This window comes from Larimichthys crocea, chromosome III, assembly GCF_000972845.2.
Source record: "Larimichthys crocea isolate SSNF chromosome III, L_crocea_2.0, whole genome shotgun sequence".
In the NCBI taxonomy this organism is placed as follows: domain Eukaryota; kingdom Metazoa; phylum Chordata; class Actinopteri; family Sciaenidae; genus Larimichthys; species Larimichthys crocea.
Window position 1 is genome coordinate 3,749,525 of NC_040013.1, and position 20,227 is coordinate 3,769,751.

The following is a 20,227-nucleotide window of genomic DNA, read 5'->3' on the forward strand; positions in this document are numbered from 1 at the left end:
TTTAAACATGCAGAACACTGTGTTCCCATCAGCCAGCACATTTATGACCACTGAAAGGCACAGTTAATACTTATAACACTGATTATCTCGTTATCCTGTTCCAGTGCGGGATTTATATAATGAGGTGACATTACCGAGGACTGTGAGGTGCAGCAGCAGTCAGTTGATTTGTTTGATGCTTTGGTAAATGTCTGCTGGGAAACTTTGGGTTCTGACATTCATGTGGGGTTGTCACATTAAACATGTAGGTCTGTACCATGGAGGCCTCGGTCCCACGGACTTACTTAACTAACGGATCTGCTGCAAACCGCTTTATGCAGATACCATAGAACCACGTCTAGTGGAGTCCCGGGGTCCAAACATTAGGCAGGTGGTCATAAAGTTATGAATGAATTCTCATCAAAGATTATATCTACCTGTGAGGACTCTGTTTTCAGTAGCACAGACTGTCGTCCTTGACTGGAACTCCGTTTTCACCGGTCTGTGCTCTGTGGTCGGGGGGCTGGCCGGCAGCGAGTCCGGGCAGCTCGCATGAAAGAACAGCCTTCGCCTTTGCCCAGACTCCACCCGTGCAGCAGATCAGGCAGAGAAACTTCAGGCTCGGGGAGAGGAGGGGCTTGTAGGTTGACTCATCTCTTTTATTTCAGTTTCCACCGGGTTCTGTTTCACTGAAAAGCACATGCACGAAAATGTGTATTTTTAGAGGGAGCCTCGGATCTTTTAGTTTCATCTTATTGCAAGAATTCACGGATGATGCAAGATACCTAACTGTAGCCTCATGGGTTCAGCATCCTCCTTACCTTCTCAATTTTAAACATCGGAGGTGCTAAATTCCTCCTTGAATCCCATCCCGACACGGCGAGGGGAAGCTGGACCAGGGCAGCTCCTCTGTTCACTCCTCAGTAGGGATCGTCTTATAACTGCATATCGGGAGGAAGGAAAGTAAAACAACAAAATAAAACTTAATAAAAGACGACTGACAATAACTGGACTCACATTATCTCCTCTCCAGACTGCGGGAATCTCTTTGGTCTCCTCTTCGGTCTCTCGCTTTCCTTTTTTTTAATGTTGATGATGGTGGTGAGTGGTCCCGCTCGGAGCCTCTTCTCACTCTCTAGATACCTGTGTGTGACACAGCAGGATCCACTCAAACCTAAATCAGACACAGTTCTGCTGTGTGATGAGAAAGCGATACCCAGCTGAGCTCCCTACCTTCTTTTTACCATCATCTCTGCGGGTCCCTGTTCGAAAATAGAGTGAGACTGGATGATCTCTCCACGGCCCCGGCCTCGGCCTCTCTCTCCACGACCTCGACCTCGTTCTCCATCCTTCCTCTCTCTCCTCGGCCCGCTCTCAACTTTTGTTTCTGTTATCAAGATAAGAAGTCCTAGTCAGTCAGTGTAAAATTTTTTTCTACATAATTTGTCTCTCAAAGTCAGTTATGAACTGCACTCTTCTTTGGCTTTTCGGCCGGTAATGTTGGGCGTGAAATGTTTTCTGAAAAACAAAAACAAAAAAACATAAGTGCATGAAATAATTAGGAAATTAGGGCAATATTAGAAACCGTATCCAAAATCATTCACTGAATATCTTCCCCAGATCACATTAGTGTTTTTTCACGGAGATTACTGAGCAGCTGGTCGTGAATAATTTCTCTAACACTCGCGGCGGTGCAAACAGCAGATTACCTTCTTACTACTCCCGGGTGAGGTCTCTGGATCGCATCGAGGGAGACGGCCGGGGAGAGTGGCGATGATGATCCTCGGCGGCCAATCATCAGTCCTCTCCGCTGCCTCCGGGGTTGGCACCACGTTGACCGCTGGGGTCAGATGAGCCTGAATCTGCCATCCTAACTGAAGACACACAGCAAAAGGATAATAAATTGTTTAAATGCACCAGAAAACATTTATAACACAGAAAGAAAATTTAAATCTAATTATACCATGTTCTATGTATAGTTTTTTTTAATAATCATGAAATTCCCAGGAAAGATTTAGTGGTTTGATGTCATTTTGGACAGTAAAAACATCAGGTGCAGACTGTGCGCATGACTGCACACACCGTCGACTTTAGAACGTTTTTTACCATGTCAACTTTAAAATCTAACCGGAGTGCGACTGCAAAACGACCCAACAACCAGAACTGCTCACACACTATTCACCTATTAACAGTGTGTAGTACACTACACATATTTTTCTTGGTCTTTTTGTTAGATTTTATTATATCACTCCCTTCTTACTTTAATTTGTATTGTATTTTATTTATAAGACAGACGGTGGTGGCAGTGGTTGCACTTTGCCACACCAGCAAGAAGAGTTACGGCACTTAATCAGTGAATTGGTGACTCTAAATAGCCCTGATGAAGTGAGTGTGAATGATTGTCTCCGTGTGCACCCCGTGAACAGCTGGGGACTTGTCACAGCAGTGGATTGGTGTCTTCGCGAACGAGCCGGCTCAAGAGTCGATTCATTCATAAGTGAAACGACAAGAACCGACTCCCGTCGGGAAAGAGACAATCTTAAGCCTGCTCTTGGCTCAGAACCAGCAGGCAGGGTTTTTATGATGGGACACACCATGGAGCCAATTGCAGCAAGACAGGACTAGGATCTACCATTATGTGAAAGACGGACAGGGCCTGGTACTGGAGGGAGATAATAGAATGAGATAACTAAAAAAAAACAGAAGCATGCATTCTGGCTGCTTTCAAGGACTTTGGAGACGCGGATTGCCGAATGTAGAAGTGCAGAATTTGTAAAAATGAAAATACAGTCGTCCCTTGTGTTTGCGTCCAAAATCTGGCTAAGGGAGAACCGCACCGTGTTCTGCGTCCTTGTTCCGGGCGAGAAAGTATGTACAAAATGCGTTTTGTTGTTAAAAAAAGGTGTATAACCGTGTGTGGTTAGGGGTTTTACGGCCTTAAAACATGTACAATAATTGTAAAACTTACCTAGTGGATTTCGTTTATTATGGGTTATTTTTAGAACGTATCCCCCGCGATAAACGAGGGACCACTGTATCCGTCAGAGCCAGAGACAAAAACAATCTTGCACACTTCATGAAAAATTACTTAATAGCACACAAATCATTCATAATTGCGAAATTAGGCTAATATAGAAGGCTAAATACTAAATGAAGAGCCATTTGAGAGCCGGCTCTTCGAAGGGAGCCGAGCCAAAAGAGCCGAATCTTTGAAAAGAGCTGAACTTCCCATCACTATTGTCTAGGGCGTACCCCGCCTCTCGCCCTAAGTCAGCTGGGATAGGCTCCAGCTCCACCGTCACCCTGACGAAGACAAGCGGTTACAGAAAATGGATTTTATTTCTATAGCTTATTTATTTATTTTTAGCGCTGTCTTAGCAGTGTGTAGGGTTTAGTTGCATCTATCAGTGTCTTTGCTGATTGCAAACCCTCATCCTGTTTAAGTTTGTCCATTCTGGGCTACTGTAGAAACATGCCGGACTCCATGTAAAAGGACCCACAGTGTCTGAAGTTATAATAAAAACACGTTCAGGTGATTATGCACAAGTGAAAACACAGATATGCACATTATATTTGTGTAAATGTCACACACTGGACCTTTAATGAGCACAGCACGTGATGTCATGATGTTTTTACGTCATTTAAACGATTTTAGAACACGTGACTGTTTTATCAGTCATTCATAATTGCGTCATTTAGACAAGATAAGACAGAAAAACTGTTTTTAATGTTACTGCTGTGTGACAGGCCTCTGGGTTTAACACCATGCAGTCAAACAGCTGGCAGACACTTTCTGTTTATTTCACCGTGACTCTTTTTTTAAATATTTTAGGATTTCTCGTCAACAACACAGCAGAAATCCAGCAACACGTGGCCGAGTCCAAACACGATAACACGCGTTCAACACACGTGACGGTGCCGGTAACGCGCGCGCACACACACACACACACACTCACACACTCACGGTATGATCGCTCGGGTGTCCTCGGTAGATGTTGATCCCAGACTCGTGTCAGACATCACATGAAGTTGATCGGTGCTGGTCTCTGACACGGCACCGCCATGACACTACCGCAGCGTCAGCAGCCGGTGTGTTCACGCGCATCAGAGCTGCGCAGGGAGCCACGCGCATGTTCATCTTCGTTTGTTGTCATTTTTATTTAATGAGAATTAAACATAAAGGGTTACATTTGATGCAATGCAGCTACTTTTCATCTGCAGACACAATTTAAAACACATTACAGCACAATAACAAACAGTGCATGTGCAGCGGTGCATGTGCACGTTACAGGTTCATTACAAAACAATAATAATGTGCATGAAAAATCCTTATATAAAAAGAAATCAGTGTGCATTAGTTACACTAGTTGCACATTATTTAACATACAGGATAAACTCTTGTATTTATACCTCAAGCAGCAGCTACCTGAATATCAAGCAGCAAACTCTGTGGCTGTGCAGCCAGTGCCAAAAGCTGCAGTTCCTCAAACGTCCACTCGAGGCTGGCTCCAGAAGTGAGTCAGTCTCCATAAGGCCACGTTCACACAGGAACAGGGAAACCGGTTGAGCCAGATTCAACTTTTGGGAAAACTGGAGCCCCACGTCACGCTGCACAAGCCAATCAGACCAGTCAAACCTCCACAGACAGTCTGAAATGTCTCTGAAGCAGAGACTATCCAGGTGGATTCACAGACTAAACTCTGACTTTGTTTATTTCATGTAACCAGCTTCTAAATCTGAGTTTAATTTGATTTGTGCCCAATGATGACAGAGAGAAAGAGAGAAAGAAAGAGAGAAGGCTTTGGTAGAGAGACGTAGAGCATCAGTAAAAAGTTATTTCCTCAGCCCCCCACGACCAGTTGCCGGTTTCCCTGTTCCTGTCTGAATACGCTGAATAAGCCCCTACATTAAAATGTCCAACTTCACAGCAGAAATAAACATGTTTACAGCCTGGTACAAAAAACAGTTTTGGTCTCTGTAGCTAATTTCCCCGTTCATGACAACTGTACTGAGGGTGAATTATTATATAACTAACCCGTTCAAATTATAATAAGGGTTAAAGTTATGCAGAATTAACAGAGTGGCCGCTTTGAGTTACAGGTGGCTTGTTTGAGCAGCCTCTGCCATACCGACAATCCATGCATGTTTGCAGATTTTTATTGCTTATTGCAATAGCACATACAGTTGGCCAATACGGTGCCAACTGATAAAAATATACTGTACAATATTATAGCCTACACGATGCCGTATTACTGTATAAAGAACACTGTGCAATAGTCTTATAATTTAGCTATCAACAGAGTAACCTTGTCTTGTTTCTTACAGGTTTACTTTGTATTCAGGGCAAGTCGACGCTCTTTTAATTGCATTTTAGAGTTTAAGAGCAAGTTATGGATGGCAGAGAATATTAAGCAGCTCTTTGTTTTTTTTTTTGGTACTGAAGCTCAGAGAATGCAAAACAAGCACTGGCAATAAAACCCAGCGAACAAGGAACGAATGCACACCTTTATTACATGTTGAATTTACTATTGTAATGCTCGACTCTCAGGAGAACACAGCTCAATTACAGTTACTCCGAAAACTCAGCTGCACACGTCAGACCTATTTTAAAGTCTCTGCACTGGCTACCTGTCTGCTTCACGGTCAGTTTTAAGTTCCTTTCAATGGTCTGTAAAGCTCTAAATGGTCTTGGTCTGACCAATTTATCAGATTTGCTTTTCACCTTTGAATCCTCTGTAACCCTCGGGTCCTTTCATAGTGGCCTTTTAGTAACCACTAAAGTGAGGCGTCCTTTTTTTTTATCACCATGGTCCCGTGGGCTGTTTCATTCTGTGAAGCACTTTGTGTTACTTTTAGTTTAGATGAAAAGTGCTACACAAGTAAAGTCTGACTGATCGATCGAGGCCAACGACTGAAGCTACAGCAGTCTTTTATAAATATATCTCAAAAATACATAGAAATCTTTTTGTTGGAGGCAGATCTATTGATTTTTTTCAAAAGACTGACCTAGTTATACATGAAAGAAACTTTTTACAATGGCCAAACAAGCAGAGACTCTCACTATTTCATTCTCCTAGGTGGAAAAGCCCAATAATATCAGAATATAGCGTCATTATTACAAACATTTCATGCTTCATCATGAGGACAAACAAAATAAAAGATAATTTACTGCAGATATATTTCATCACAATTGATTTACAAGTCACATATAATTGTTGTTTACCCATAACTGAAAACACATGTCAAAGTCTGTTTTGTCTGTATTTCTGGGAACCCTCATGCGTCTCCCGCCAAAGGAAGAAGAAGGAGAAATGAATCCCAGCGCTGCGGCTGCTTCTGACAATTTCGGCGCCTGAGGCCAGACATCCATTCCAACCTGGCGCTGTCTGGTCCTGCTGATAGTGCGTGGACCTTGGGGTTTGGTCTGCTGATATGCAGAGTGTGATGAATAAATCCATACAATTTTTATGTAAAAAAAAAAAGTTAAAATATGCTCAGTCATCCTTGAAGTGGAAGCGATATCGTCCCTTTCATTTGGGACGTCACAAACAGTTTATGTAAAAACACACATCCAGACCTCCTCTAAGAAACCAGCACCTCTGGAGCCGAGAGGGTTATTTGGACAGAGGCATGACTAATGATGGATGATTTCAGTTTAATTACACTCTGAGGGTATCACTTATCTGTGGCTGGGTGGAAAGAAATGAAGCTTTTCAATACCACACACAGCCTGTGGAATTATGGCGATATATCTTTGTCATTTTTCACAAATATGACGTGTCTGTGAGAGGACGGTGCTCTGGCTATCAGCTCATCCCTTTGTTGTCTTTATTCTATGCACACACAGACACTGTTTTAGCAGCAGATTATGGACATTAATCTCTAATGAAGTCAGTACAGGTTGAACAAATACAATAACATCCCTCTGAAAATGAATGCCAGTGGAAATCTGCTTACTCTGGACTTATATAGTGGCATCCCTCGCCTGCGGATGGGCTGCAGGGACGTGGCCCGCAGAGTTAGTCCATATGGCATAACAGTTGGCATTGTATATTTTTTTGAGGTCTTGCTGGTGCTCTGTGTAATTTACTGGGGCATCACTCAGCATAATCTCTTTAGCCAGCCGAGCGTGTAAATAAAATCATTTTTTTCTCAGCTCTCGTGTCCATACTGTCTCCATATCTGAGAGTTGACATTTATGCAAGCAGCTAAGTGTTCACTCTGTATTAGAGAGTGTGTGTGGATGTTTGTGCCTCGGGGCTGGACTAAATGGCGAGTGATGTGTTGTGCGTGATTGCCGAGGTTGACTGAGTATCTCACTGTGTTCACACTCTAGCTGGAAAATTGAATTTTCTATTTTTTTTGTTTCTTTTAGCTTTTTTTTTTTTTTTAATTCATCCTGTGTGGCTGCGTATGAGTCAAGTAAACATCATCCTCAGAGCCCAGAGCGAATAAGAGACTGGGGAGGGGAGGTGGAGAGAGGGAGGGAGGGAGGTTAGAGTGTTTGTGTGACACGGAGAGTGAGAGGGAAACAGAAGGAGAGGAGAGGACAGAGAGAGTCTGTGTGTTCATCTCACCTCCTAATCAGTTTTCCTGTGGGATCTATCATCAACTGCGGCAGAGGAGGAAAGTGGAGAAGCGGAAGAAGAAGAAGAAGAAGACAGTACAATTCATCTGACCCTCACACAAGTAAGGAATTCTCATTAAGAAAATATGAAGATGTGGACAATCAGAAATGTTTTATTCGTGCACATGAAGTCAGATGAGCATGAGTTGGAGTGTGAATGCACGACTCTGATTTGCATGTTATTCTGTTGATCTGCACACGTGTGTGTGTGTGAGGACATCCAGTGCCAACTCAGGGGGCTTTTATTTCATCCCTCCCAATGCCATTTCACACGAGACCGACTCTGATAGATTCGTGTAACTCCACCGGTGCTCATTTTCCCTCAATTACATTCATTAATTGTGCAGAGGTGGGTGCAGCGCATGAAACTGTATTAGTCACACAATATCTCTGCATGTTTTGTTTGTAACTTTGCACAGTATTTCTTCAGCGTTTCACACTGTGTGATGAACACAGTTTGAAAAATGTACGGAGGAAATTGTGCATTCTCTTCCTCCCTGGTGCAGCCGTCGAAATGTGTTAAAGTATTCTCCCCGGAAGAAAAATAAAAAAGACTTTGAAGCGCAGAGCTGTTTTCTGTGCCATATTCTATATGCATGAAGGCAGCAGCATCTTCTTTCATGCTGCTGTCACCCAGAGATAACAACATCTCTGTAGTGTAACCAACCCTAGTATGCACACTATGTGAGATTATTAGTAAAACCCTAATTTGGACTGATCGGAGCTGGTTCTGCAGCAGAGATAATTGGCTCAGATTTGTTTTTTACATGCTGCAGCGTGTAAATCAGGACGATGGGATTTGTGTGAATGGTACTGGAAACCTGCCTTTGAACTGTGTTCACATGTGTTCGAACCCAAAAGTGGAACACACACAGACAGAAACGGGGCTTTGATGACTTGTCCTGTGAGGATCTTCCTCTCTCTCTCTCTCTATTGCCCCAGTTTCTATCTCAGAAAAAAAAGACGGTAAGAAATGAGAACAGCAGCTGGAAAGCAAACGAGTGGAAACACACGTGCGTGATGCAATGGGCTCTCTCTCTCTTTCTCTGCTGGCCGCCCCACGCCTGATCGAGCTACCGCACAGATTTCACAGTTCACAGGCTTTAATGAGCTGCTGCAGCCTGTCCATCACACTGACTGGAGAACACCTCAGCAGACCCCACAGTCAGACAATGACACTACAGCGGGCATCTGTACAGATCAAACACACACACAGCAAAATGAGCATGTAGTGATTGTTTGTACTATAACTGCTATTTTAGGCACATCTGTGATTTAGCATATGCTCAGTGTGAGAGCGATTTTAATAAAAGGGGGAAGATGCTGCTGCTGCTGCTGCTGCTGCTGAGATGCAGAGACGTAAAAGAGCTTTTTACTGGATCGCTGAGTGATACCGGAGGAGATGATTGCATTAAGCAATTTAAGGATGGATGGAAATTACAGGCAGACTATAGAGGAACGGATGTGCATTAAGCCTCAGAGTGAAAGGGAGATGAACGCTTGCAGACACTCACATCATCAGTTTATGAACGGGGAAGGTGACAGCTAATCAAACACAAACACAGGCTGACCAACAGATTGCCCCTCAGCCCGGCACTCAGGGCCATGTGCAGCAGCCTGGATCGAACCGCTGATGGGCAACAGAGGAAATATGATCATTCATCACCTGCAGCTCACACCTCCCTTTATTTCTGCCCCCAACGATATAAAGGCTGCTGCAAGATTCCCCTCGAGCTGCAAGCAGTTCACTTGCTCAGCTGTTCTGAAAATGGCATGGCACTTCAAGTGTTTAAAGAAAAAAAAGTTACCTTTAGTTTAAATTGTTGCTGACAGGTGCAGCCATGGTGTTTTTTTGTTGTTGTTGTTGTTTGTGACCCTTTCCTTGAGTATTACAAGAGAAGTCTGAGGGAGGCTGTGGACGTGTGGTTGCTGGGAGACTGCTGTAGGTGGATTATGAAATGCATGGGGGGGGAGCAGAGGCCAGTCGCTCAGCTGGGAGCGTATTGAGTTGTGTAATGATGGGAAATGTCATTTAAGGGCAAGACAAGGAGGAGAGAGGAGGTGGAGAAAAGAGCAGGACAGTGAATCTAAAACTTGGACACAGATCCCTAAATGAAAGGTTAATTGGATTCTGTCTGAGGTGTGTTCGGCTGCGGCGTTTCTGAAGTGCACTTTATAGCTCTTTGTGGTACAATTTAATCTCTCTTAGCAGATGTTGCCAGCTCTGGAATTACACTCCTAGATTACACTCCAACGCTCCAACTCTTTTATCTCTCGATTTAATGGCAGATGACAGAAATGGAAGCCCCTCTCTCGACCCCCTGCAACATCCAGATTTGCGAGGTGACCTGCGACTCCTTCCGCATCGTGTGGGATATGACCCCAGAGGACACCGCCAGAGCCACGCACTTCTTCATCGACCTGAGCCGCAAAGAGAGCAAGGACCCCAACCGCTTTAAACACAGGGTCTGACGTTCCTCCATCCTTTCCCTGGGTGTCCATCCCATCAATGTGTCTCCTGCTGTGCTGTCTGTGTTCATCTTCCAGATTTATACCAATCAATTTGCAGCATAGGACTGGTGCTCCAGCCTACATGAGGCAGGAAAACACGCGTGTTATTGAGGTCTAGTCGGGTTAAGAGATGGGTCTCGCTGCCTTATGATATTCTGCATTAATCTCAACAGTTGCACCCTTTCAGTCACTTCCAGTACATGCAAAAAAAGGAAAATGAGTGTAGTCATCAGCTCCGGGCCAGTGACTCATTTATGCATTATTTCTTATTAAAGTGGACACTGTGGAAACTGGCAAATTCATCTGCAGCACAGAGCAGTTTTTTATGTTAACAACAAATTTCATACACCGCAGACATAAGGCAGCAATTTAATGCTTTATCTTTATTGTTTTTAAAAAATAAATATATTTGTCAGGGAACATTAATCCCAGGCAGTGGGAGGAGATGTTCTGTACTGCATTTAGCAACTAGCTACTTTCAGTCTGCATCTCTAGCGTGTACAACATGTATTTATACAGATGTTTACCTATGAAGCTTAGCTCAAGGCAAATCCAGTCCGCCACCACACCAGACCAATGAGAACAGACCCCGATAGATGACGCCTAAGGACTGACTTTACCTTTAGCGCCACCACAAGTTTGACAGTTTTGGCTTTCAGTGAAATGTCTTGACAGTTATTGGATAGATGCCATGATTGCCATATGCAATGACATGATTCCCTCTGGATGAACTGTAATAACTTTGGTCACTTTTCATCTTCTATCAGTTCAATTTCATGCGTCCAATGTGACCAAATACCTGCAGAACAACCGGCATTCCCGTTAGCCTCAACAATACTTTGCGTTTATTCCGGATTCCCAAACGTATTCATGTCAGGAACCCCTACAATAGATGCACATTAGATCCCAGACCCCCATAAATCCCCTCTGAGTCATTTTTAAATGTAAAAAGTCTTTATAGTCAATCAATAATCAAAAGATCACTAAAAGTTTTTCCAAATTTCAAAAAAATCTGATGAAAGTTCAAATATTCCATTCCTCCTTTTGCTGAACCCCACAGAGTAATATTAGCATTTAAATCAGCAATTCAGTGTCTAAATTTAGCCCCTGCACGTCAGACCTAACACTTATGATCTCCCGTTGTTCCAGGTGCAAAATACCGACTGTAATTATGGGCTATTATTGCAGCTGAAGAAATGCTTTTGTGAAGTCAAAGCAGGTGTTGGAACTGAGTGAGTTGGTCCTGAATGGAAGATCGCTCGCTCTCTGTTGAAACACAAAGTGACACAAACAAACTTGCATCAGAGACGTTGCCATGGATATATGGGCCTCTGAGCCCTGCAGTAATTAGCTGTGCTTCTTAGAGGCCTTGGCCAAAACAAAGCCGCTGATTTGATTAGATGTATCCTAGTTACAGCAGCTTGGGCTTGAAGTGGAACATCATGCTAATAAGGCAAAGTTTATGGAGGGAAATGGTTGACTTAATTTCATTTACATTTTGTTTTGACGTGTAAATTAAACACAGCCTGTTATAGCCTTTGCATCCTGTCCCTGATGTCAACTCCTTCCTGCTTCGTGCTCCAGGATGTGCCAACCAAGCTGGTGGCCAAGGCGGTGCCTCTTCCCATGGCGGTGAGGGGACACTGGTTCCTCAGCCCGCGGACCGAGTACTGTGTTGCTGTCCAAACTGCTGTGCGACAGCCGGACGGTGACTACCTGGTGTCAGAGTGGAGCCAGGTGGTGGAGTTCTGCACTGGAGGTACGACACACCACGCCTGATAGATAAAGTAACGCTGCTAATGTATTCTACAGAGTATGACAGCTGTAACCAAAGCAATACAAAGTATGAAGTGCAGAGAAGTAGCGAGCAGTTCAAAGTAGTGCAATGACACAACTCCTATCAACTCTGCAGACTACGCCATGGAGCACCTACAGCAGCTTCTTGACAAGGCCAGAGGCGCCGCGGGGAGGCTGCTGAAATTCTCCGTGTTTTATCGCAACCAGCACCCAGACTACTTTGACTATGTCAGGTCAGTGCTGCGCTCGTAACTCCACACTGTGCACGCAAATCCAGCAGCAAATAAAGGAATATTTGTTCCCAAAATGTCTAAATATTCTGTTGTTGTCTTCTCGGATTAGAAAGGAATGTGGAGGCCTGATGCGTCCAGCCCTTAAAGACTGCAGTGGGAGTCATGGTTCTCCGATCAACGGCAAACTGCAAGGAGTCTTCTTCAGCTGCAACACAGAGTTTGATACAGGCCTCCCTCCTAAAGACTCCCCGTACGGCCCCCTGCGTTTCCAGATCCCAGCCGGACACCTCCTGAACCCCAACATCAACCTGTACTTTGCAGACTTCTACTGTATGTACACAGCGTACCACTACGTGGTGCTGGTGCTGGCCCCCGTCGGCTCGGAGGGAGATACCTTCTGTCGCACTCGACTCCCTATGCTGGACTTGGCCTCCAACCCCTTTCTGACATACTCTGACCCCCAGGGGCCGGGGGACGAGCCTCTGTACTGCCACGCAAGCGACGTCATCCTCGAGGTGCTTTTCACAGAGCCAGTTCACCTGGATCAAGGCAGCGTGGAGCAGATCAGCGGGCACCACCAGCTTAAGAGTCTGACCACGGCCAACGCCAAGAAAGACCCGAGCTGCAAAGTGTGCAACATCAGTGTGGGACGCTGAGGGGGGATGCGGATGTAGGGCAGAGCTGAGAGCGTGTGAGCCTACAACCCTGAGACACAATGAGCCCATCACGTGTAGGTCAGGACACAGCAGAAACAGCCCACCTCTCGGAGTGTGTGCATGCTGCTGCCCCTCTTCCCTCCTGCCTGGACTAGAATAGTGAGTATTAAATAGAAGACTTTCACAGTTTCATCATGATCACAGCCGGAGATACAGTAAACATCCATCCATGTCTGCTGAACAAAACATAATTGAAGACGTGATAGGCTTTTTAGAAGACTGGAACAACCCTGACCCATATTTGTTGAGAGTCGTCTGAGCTCTCGGGTGTCTTTGTGCCATTTTCTGAAAACATCTTATTTTCTTTAACATGTGGTTTGATTTCTTTTTCTTTGTTATTTTGTTATTACCAAAAAGTTGTTATTTATAGTTTGGTGTGATTTCTTTTTAAATAAATTTGTGTGTCGCCTTTTAAAAGACATTCTAGAGGTCATAAATATTTTTGTGATGCTCTCTCGATAAAGTCACTGCAAGATTTGTCTTTAAAAAGGTCCAGTGGGTCATATTCAAGGACCTTTAGTTACATTTATACCTTAGAATGAACCTTTAAAGGTCCAATGTGTAGGTTTTATTGCCATCTAGCAGTCACCTCATGCTCTCATCGTAGGCACAAAGGAGGAACTCGAGAGGCAGAAAATGCACATGACAGACTCTGTGAAGGACGCATGGTGTCAGTAGATATAAAGGCTCATTTTAAGAGAACACAAACACAACAATTCTTATCTTCAGGTGATCATACACCAATGAAAACATTATATTATATTATATTCTGTAAATAGAGCCCCCTAAATCTCACACACTGGACCTTTAATATCTACAGACACTGCAGCTCCTTCACCGTGTTGCTTCCAGATAAATTTTTACGCCTATTGTAGTTTCTCCTTCATGCATGAAGGAGTTGATGAGGTGTAATAAACAACTACATTCATGCATGAAGGAGTTGATGAGGTGTAATAAACAACTACACCACTAGATGTCACTAAATCCGACACACTGGTGCCAAAAATGTGAACTAGCTTTAACTACTTTTCAGCCACCCCTGCCAAATATTTTATTGCCTCTTAAAAAAAGCTTAATGTGGAGTTAAAGTGTGAGAAAAAAATACGGTGCAATGTGACACTACAAACAGGCTGTGTGTGTTTTAGGAGGAAGGTAATGGGGAAGACGGTATCGCAAAGTTTCCCCGGCAATCAGTCTCTGCCAGCAAGCCCCAGCTGGCTCCAGCAGCAGAGCTAAGATTAGTTTCTCTCTTGCTACGGGGCTTCTGTTTGTCCCTGCTCGGTAATCTTTGACCTATATGGGAATCCCAGTAATGCCCAAAGTGAAAGGGATCCCCCCTCCCCTGGTGCACAACAGTAATACTGTGTGCTGGTGAGTGATCAAAATGTAGGACCCGACAAGAGAGTGAGAACTGAAAGAGTCGTTTGACGCTGAATGTGAAACTGGAAAAGAAAACTGAATGCAACATAACTGACATAACTGTTTTTATACAAAGCAGTCACTAAGAAACATCTACGAAAATGCAAATGTAAATAAAAAAATACCCACTTCATCTTTACCCAGGACTGATATATTATACGTGACAAGACAGGGATCCAGTGAGTCACGCCCTTTCACTTAGATTCTTCCCGCGACAGAGATGTGAGCTCACGCACACGGCGATGCTGTAATTCTGTCCGTTGTTATTGTCCCAAAAAGGCTCGCCGTGCCCTCCTGGTATATAAATCAAACAGAATTCAATCTTCCTTTTGGCATCAAGTACTTTGGGAACGGCAATGTCAAATTCAAAGATGTCTGTCTGAGGTCCCCCGAAGCGTTTCTGCAGATACGTGCAGGCCACGTCTCTGTAGCTCTGCCACGAGTCAAAGGTGACGCGTACACGCACATCCTTCCGGAAACTGAGGTTCCTGACTCGGACGGTGCCTTGGATGGCCTGTTCGTTGACACTGCAGTTCTCCAGGATAACCATGCTTTTTTCGAGCTTGGCACGGAAAGCCTGGAAATCTGCAGAGGGCTGCGGGAAGCCCAGTTTGAGCCGGGTTCCTGGGCAGCAGGTGCTGACGGTGCAGCTGTAGCCATCCTCTGTCATGCTTCCCAAGTCCTGCAGAGTTGGCAGGAGGTCGAGGTCAGCCTGCTCCTCTTCATCTGAGAACTCTCGCACGGCTGTTAGAGACAATCCCCTCGAGTCGGCGAAAACCACATGTTTGTTCTTGACCGGGAGCAAAACATCATCGTCGTCCAAGTCGTCCAAGAAAAATGGCACAGGGTGTGTCAGATAGGCTTGGCTCAACATGTCTGAGGGCAGCTGATCTGAAACTGGAGGACGGATGCAAGGACGCTGAGGCTTCAGGATGGGAACCCAAACATGAGGACACAGTTGTTTACGTTGGTTCAAGAAGAGTCTGACGGCGATCTCTGCGAGTCCTGCCGACTGGGCCGTTGATCTGAGGCCAACCATCGGCAGGACCCTTGAAAGAAAACAAAGATCTTCAATAAAAATGCAGCCCGAGAAGAGTGATTGAACTTTTGTGTATACTGTCATTGTGCCGTTATTGAGCTGTGGGGTGCTTTATTAAAAGAATAGCACAAGACAATGCACCTCACACTGTTTGAAATGCTTACGTCGTGCTGGACATCTCCATCCTGGCAGTTTGGTGTTGAGTGATGGGGATATTATCCTCAATGTGTGATTGGAGATCTAGAAAATGAAATATTAAACTGCATGTCAGACAGCAACAAACGGTATTTTGATCATTTGATTGCAAAATCATTGTTGTGCATTAGAAATCTCACAGAAATGAGTCTCAGATATTTACTTACAAACTCCCATGAACAGCAAGTTGTCGTCTGTAGTCTGTCATCCCTTCGCCTGCAGGAGAATGTGGCCCTGGATCCTATTTATACCACCACACGTTACGTTGTATACTCCACCCTATCTTCTCTCCTGACCAATCAGCTGAGTCTTCTGTTCTTCTATTATTGTTTTAGATCTCCATAAAACATAAATTTCAGATCATATAGCAGCAATCCTTACATTTAACTTCTATATTTGACTGTCAGATCAAAAACTGGTGTCCGGTGCTGATGTGCTGATTTACTGTATGTAATTCTGGACTGCATTATGGAAACTATTCCAGTAATCCCCGGCCTCTATTCTCAGACTCGTCAATGGTCACATCCCAACGAGGCGTGGGCTTAGATCCAAGTCCTCCGATAAGCTGGCTCCGGTCCTGAAGCTTGGCATGACTGCTGCCCCACAGTTGACCAGCATGTGCGACGCTGAGGAGAGCCGGATTACAAACCGCTCGCAGCATGCAGGGGAACGTGTTCAAGAATGAATCCGAGTACGTGTATCGAGTTACATGAAAGGTGGACCAGAACGACTCCATGAGAGATATTTGGACAGTTGCTTTCATAAAAATCACAGCAGTTCAGTCATTTACAAAAGTTTTTATTCTTTTCAAATCAACATTTTCAGCCCTGCTCTCATTCTCCAGCACGAATAAGAGCATCCGCGTGTTATCGGAGTGCCTGTCCTGGTTGCAGGCCTCGATATTAACTAGATCAGCAGTGCAGTTCACAAGACAAGTCAGCTGACACGTGGCTGTTTTGTGAGGCCCACTCAGTCCATTATTATCAGCTCCAATTACCTGGGCAACAATAAGCGCTGATTGCTCCCTCTGAAACGCTTACATAACACTACTGCAACCATTATGTCTCAGAGAGGACGATGCTCCACACACTCACAGGTGAAGAGTTATCAGGATTTCTATCATTTAAATGTGAAATATGACATGAATCCGTGCTTCTTTGACATGGTGAGAACTGGACTGATGAAATTTCACCTTTGGGACATTTGATGCATCTCGTTATCGAGCAGCTTGAGGGGGAAGAGGCATCTTGGATGAAGTAACTCCCAAGTCTCACAAACACCAACACACACAGAATACATTACGATTATGTAACCGAACTTATGTTACGACATGATTGAAAAACAAAAACAGCAGCAGCTGCTGCTGCAGCAGCTTCGGTGAGCAGGGTTCGTTAGCAGCTGCTGCTGCAGCAGCTTCGGTGAGCAGGGTTCGTTCTTCACTCTGCACTTATCACAATGCCAGGAATGAAGTGGCAGGTGTGTGTGTGTGTGTGTGTGTGTGTGTGCCACAAGTTAGTCCTCGATCCTGACAGCAGTCAGAAATCAGGTGAGTTTCCAGACGTGATCTCTGCAGGTTGATCTTCCTCTGACCTGATCTGTAACATGAAAAAAACGACTGTGTTATTTTATTGTAGTTTATATAAAAGAGATGCTTTGCTTTCATAATCTGTTACTAAGAGACAATGAACACTGCGGGGGCTAAAAAATAAATCCAGATGTCAGCTGCTTATGTAAGATCTGCAGGAAAGAATTAGCAGATGTTTGCGAGGGCGGTGTTGAACCTCGTTACTCACCTCTTGCGTTCATATTAATTGCACGGCTCCACTTGAAACAAGTGGAGCTATAGTTCGATACCGCATCAGATGCTGAGAGCCTTCTTCCAGATCCACGACATACTCCCTGAAACAAGAGAGGTCGAGATGATTATCGGTTCTTTCTTTCTGTATCTATGGCAGGAAAATGTGACAGCAGCTGCGTGTGACGTAGTAACGCTGCCACCTAGTGGGTGATATGTACCTCTGATCATCTGTCTCAGGCTCCACCAAGATGTTCTCCTGCCTCTCCTTCACCCGCAGGAACACAAAGGAGTCCAAGCAGGGCTCGGGCACTGCGATTACACGAGAACACGTGAGGATTCAGCGTGACCGTCAGTGGAAATGTCAGCGCAAATGTCACCATCTGCCGGCGCATGCCGACAGCAGTATTTAGAGCACGGGTCATCCGAGCGTGTGAGAGAGAGATACCTGCTTTGAGCATGTCCACTGTCTGCAGGTTGGGGGGCATGCGCTTCAGCGCCACAGCCTTCAGGTACGTCTCCGTCATGGCGTAGTACCTGTGTGCCAGATGAACATGTGTCACAGCAGCTGTGCTTTCAGCTCTGAGCTCATCTCACTGTACTCACTCTTTGGCAAAGGCGAACTCCTCGGGCGACAGCAGCGACGGATCGCCCTCACCTCGAGACTTTTCTCTCTCCAGGACGTGCGGGAAGAACTTCTCGATCTAGACGCACAGAGGTCAGACGATTATTTCACGGGAGTTTTGCACTGTTTGTGTCGTCGAGCCCGGGCCTTACCTTCTGCAGACGGGAGCGCAGGTAGCTGCTGAGCACGAAGCGGATCCGGTCGATCTCCATGCGATGGATGCCGGCCTTCGCGTCGCCTTTCGTCACCCGCTGCAGGTTGGCTTCCTGTCGGAGGAAAAGGTCAGGACACCGTCAGGAATTATTAGAGTTTATTGTGGCTCGGAGGTAGAGCGGCGGAGAGGATCGGCGGTTCGAACCCCGGCTCGGGCAAAGATACTGTGGTTTGACCTGAGGGTGACATAGGCTCCGATATTTTCTCCTTTTGTATCATTACGTATAGTTTCGTCTAGTTCAGTTCGTTATGTTCTGCCAATTTAAGTTTATTTAATAAACTTCATAAAACTCGACATTCCCTTTAAAAATAACAGCCGGCTCGTACTGTGACACGTTAAATTTCAGAGTCTGGTTGGATTACATGTCCACTGTATCGATTGTTCTGATTAGTATCAAACCTTTGTCTCACGGTGGTGAAGTAAACATTCGTGCGGCGGCGAGGTCGGTGCCTGATCAGAAGTGTTTTCAAAACAGTCGGTTTCGGTTTTTCCACCTCCGACGAAGAGCGGCGCACACCTAACATCCGTCAGACTTGTCGCGTTGCTGCGTCAGACTGAGATTCTTCTGAACTGGCAGAGTAATAACACGCCGCGCAGCAGACTGCAGGACGAGGTAGATTCCAGCTGCCCTGCACATCATTTACATAAAAGTTTTAAATCACACTCTGATGCCACGACGGAGCGCGAGTCACAGCTGTCTGCCCGCTGTACCCAGAGCTGCTGCTGCTGCTGCTTGAGTCATACATCATGTAGCAGGTTTCATTTTCTCTGAAAATAAGATCAGGTGCTGACATATAAAAGACAGACTGTTCTCTCTCACAACCTTTCAAGTGTTAAAAACATCATATTACAGTTATTTTGACAGATATTATGATTGTAATGTGATCGGAAATGATCATTTCCGCGTCACAATTTTACCTTTCACTGAAAAAACACGAGTCAAATCACGACAGTGTGACATTTGTCGGGGTCTGTACCAAGAAATGTCACACTGTCGTGATTTGAATCGTTTTTTTGTCACATGGTTTCTTACATCTGGAGGAGAAGATCCGTAGGTCAGGACATAGTGAATATTTTAGACCTCACTGTTGTGATATTACTGAAAATATTACAATTTAATCTAACTCAGGTCTCAGATTCCTCCCCCGTTTAATGTGGCATTAAAAGTTTGTCATCAGACATGGTAAACTGTATTTATACAAAGCCCCTTTCTAGTCTTCGGGAGCAGTTTGAGGTTCAGTTAGGGCTGCACGATATGGACTATAACCAATATCTCGATATTTTTAAGCCTTATCACGATACACGATATATCTCTCGATATTTTTATTTCTCCTGTAAATCACCATGAATGTTAAATTCAACCCTTTGATGCAAAAAATAACATCAGTATGATGATTCAAGTAGATTAGTAACGGCTGCGCTGCGTTTTAGCTGCGTCCTCTCGGACCGGGCGCGTCTCGGCAGCGTTCACGCGAGAATCCTGGACGTACGCGAGACCCCGTGATAAACAGTGTATAAAGAAAACAACAACAACAACAAACAGCTGACTTTGCTTCTCCGACGTGGAGGAGATTATAAAAAGCATCTGTTGTGTCATAAATGATTGTGTGTTGTTCCACGTCAACAATCAGTCTCATCGTCTCATGTTGAGACCCTTTGATCGATCTTTGATCACCTGGTGTCACCGGTCGTGACGTAACGTTGATGTGAAGTTGTAAAAAGCTACATGAACTGCGTATTGTGTTTTATTTTGAAAGGGGGCGGAAGTTTATTACGTTGATCCTGTGTCGGATTTTCTGTCTGGTGCGAAGTGCTCTGTTAAAATTTACGACGTCAAAAACAGAAATGTTACGGACGCGAGAGACGCTTCTGTGTGAGTGCTCTCATTGATTAGACTGGCAGCGATCAGCTCCGGAGAGGGCCTCGTCTCTCCTCACTTGATACAAAAAGTAGTTTTGTTTTCTGGGTGGGCGGGGAATAAATGCGTGCTGTGAGGAGTGAGGGACACAGGCAAAACTCCGGAGAATTAAATGCCGACTAGGGATGTAACGATACACTCAACTCACAACTCGATTCG

General features: G+C 44.8%; 4 protein-coding genes across 4 annotated transcripts in view; 1 reads left to right on the forward strand and 3 right to left on the reverse strand.

The window, feature by feature from the left end:
- polr3d (polymerase (RNA) III (DNA directed) polypeptide D) overlaps nt 1-4,095 on the reverse strand; it is a 30,206-nt gene extending 26,111 nt beyond the window's left edge. Inside the window, exon 1 of the mRNA XM_019255397.2 lies at nt 3,944-4,095. The gene's annotated coding sequence lies outside the window, so the exon portion shown is untranslated. The remainder of the gene's footprint in view (nt 1-3,943) is intronic.
- Nucleotides 4,096-7,395: 3,300 nt separating this feature from the next.
- phyhip (phytanoyl-CoA 2-hydroxylase interacting protein) lies at nt 7,396-13,296 on the forward strand. Its single transcript, XM_010751144.3, has 5 exons — nt 7,396-7,668; nt 9,896-10,072; nt 11,702-11,876; nt 12,030-12,147; nt 12,257-13,296. The coding sequence occupies exons 2-5, from the start codon at nt 9,896-9,898 to the stop codon at nt 12,801-12,803; spliced, it is 1,017 nt and encodes a 338-aa protein (XP_010749446.2). The 5' UTR covers nt 7,396-7,668; the 3' UTR covers nt 12,804-13,296.
- A 1,034-nt stretch (nt 13,297-14,330) lies between these two features.
- ppp1r3c2b (protein phosphatase 1 regulatory subunit 3C2, duplicate b) lies at nt 14,331-15,932 on the reverse strand. The gene is made up of 3 exons (XM_010751146.3): nt 15,684-15,932; nt 15,486-15,561; nt 14,331-15,331 (listed from the first exon to the last, which is right to left on the reverse strand). The coding sequence occupies exons 1-3, from the start codon at nt 15,691-15,693 to the stop codon at nt 14,467-14,469; spliced, it is 951 nt and encodes a 316-aa protein (XP_010749448.2). The 5' UTR covers nt 15,694-15,932; the 3' UTR covers nt 14,331-14,466.
- Nucleotides 15,933-16,914: 982 nt separating this feature from the next.
- gins4 (GINS complex subunit 4 (Sld5 homolog)) overlaps nt 16,915-20,227 on the reverse strand; it is a 4,493-nt gene continuing 1,180 nt past the window's right edge. The window contains exons 2-8 of the mRNA XM_027278445.1: nt 18,550-18,699; nt 18,089-18,202; nt 17,918-18,015; nt 17,760-17,848; nt 17,533-17,623; nt 17,310-17,415; nt 16,915-17,111 (exon numbers count right to left, since the gene is read on the reverse strand). Coding sequence (XP_027134246.1) covers nt 17,319-17,415; nt 17,533-17,623; nt 17,760-17,848; nt 17,918-18,015; nt 18,089-18,202; nt 18,550-18,699 — 639 coding nt within the window. The 3' untranslated portion in view covers nt 16,915-17,111; nt 17,310-17,318. The remainder of the gene's footprint in view (nt 17,112-17,309; nt 17,416-17,532; nt 17,624-17,759; nt 17,849-17,917; nt 18,016-18,088; nt 18,203-18,549; nt 18,700-20,227) is intronic.

What these genes read in the sequence shown, in the direction of transcription:
- phyhip (XM_010751144.3), top strand. Translation starts at nt 9,896, where the DNA reads ATGACAGAAATGGAAGCCCCTCTCTCGACCCCCTGCAACATCCAGATT. An exon ending in CCAACCGCTTTAAACACAGG is followed by an intron (nt 10,073 to 11,701) that starts GTCTGACGTTCC and finishes TTCGTGCTCCAG; the next exon opens with GATGTGCCAACCAAGCTGGT. An exon ending in GACTACTTTGACTATGTCAG is followed by an intron (nt 12,148 to 12,256) that starts GTCAGTGCTGCG and finishes TTCTCGGATTAG; the next exon opens with AAAGGAATGTGGAGGCCTGA.
- ppp1r3c2b (XM_010751146.3), bottom strand. An exon ending in ATGGAGATGTCCAGCACGAC is followed by an intron (nt 15,332 to 15,485) that starts GTAAGCATTTCA and finishes TTTTCTTTCAAG; the next exon opens with GGTCCTGCCGATGGTTGGCC.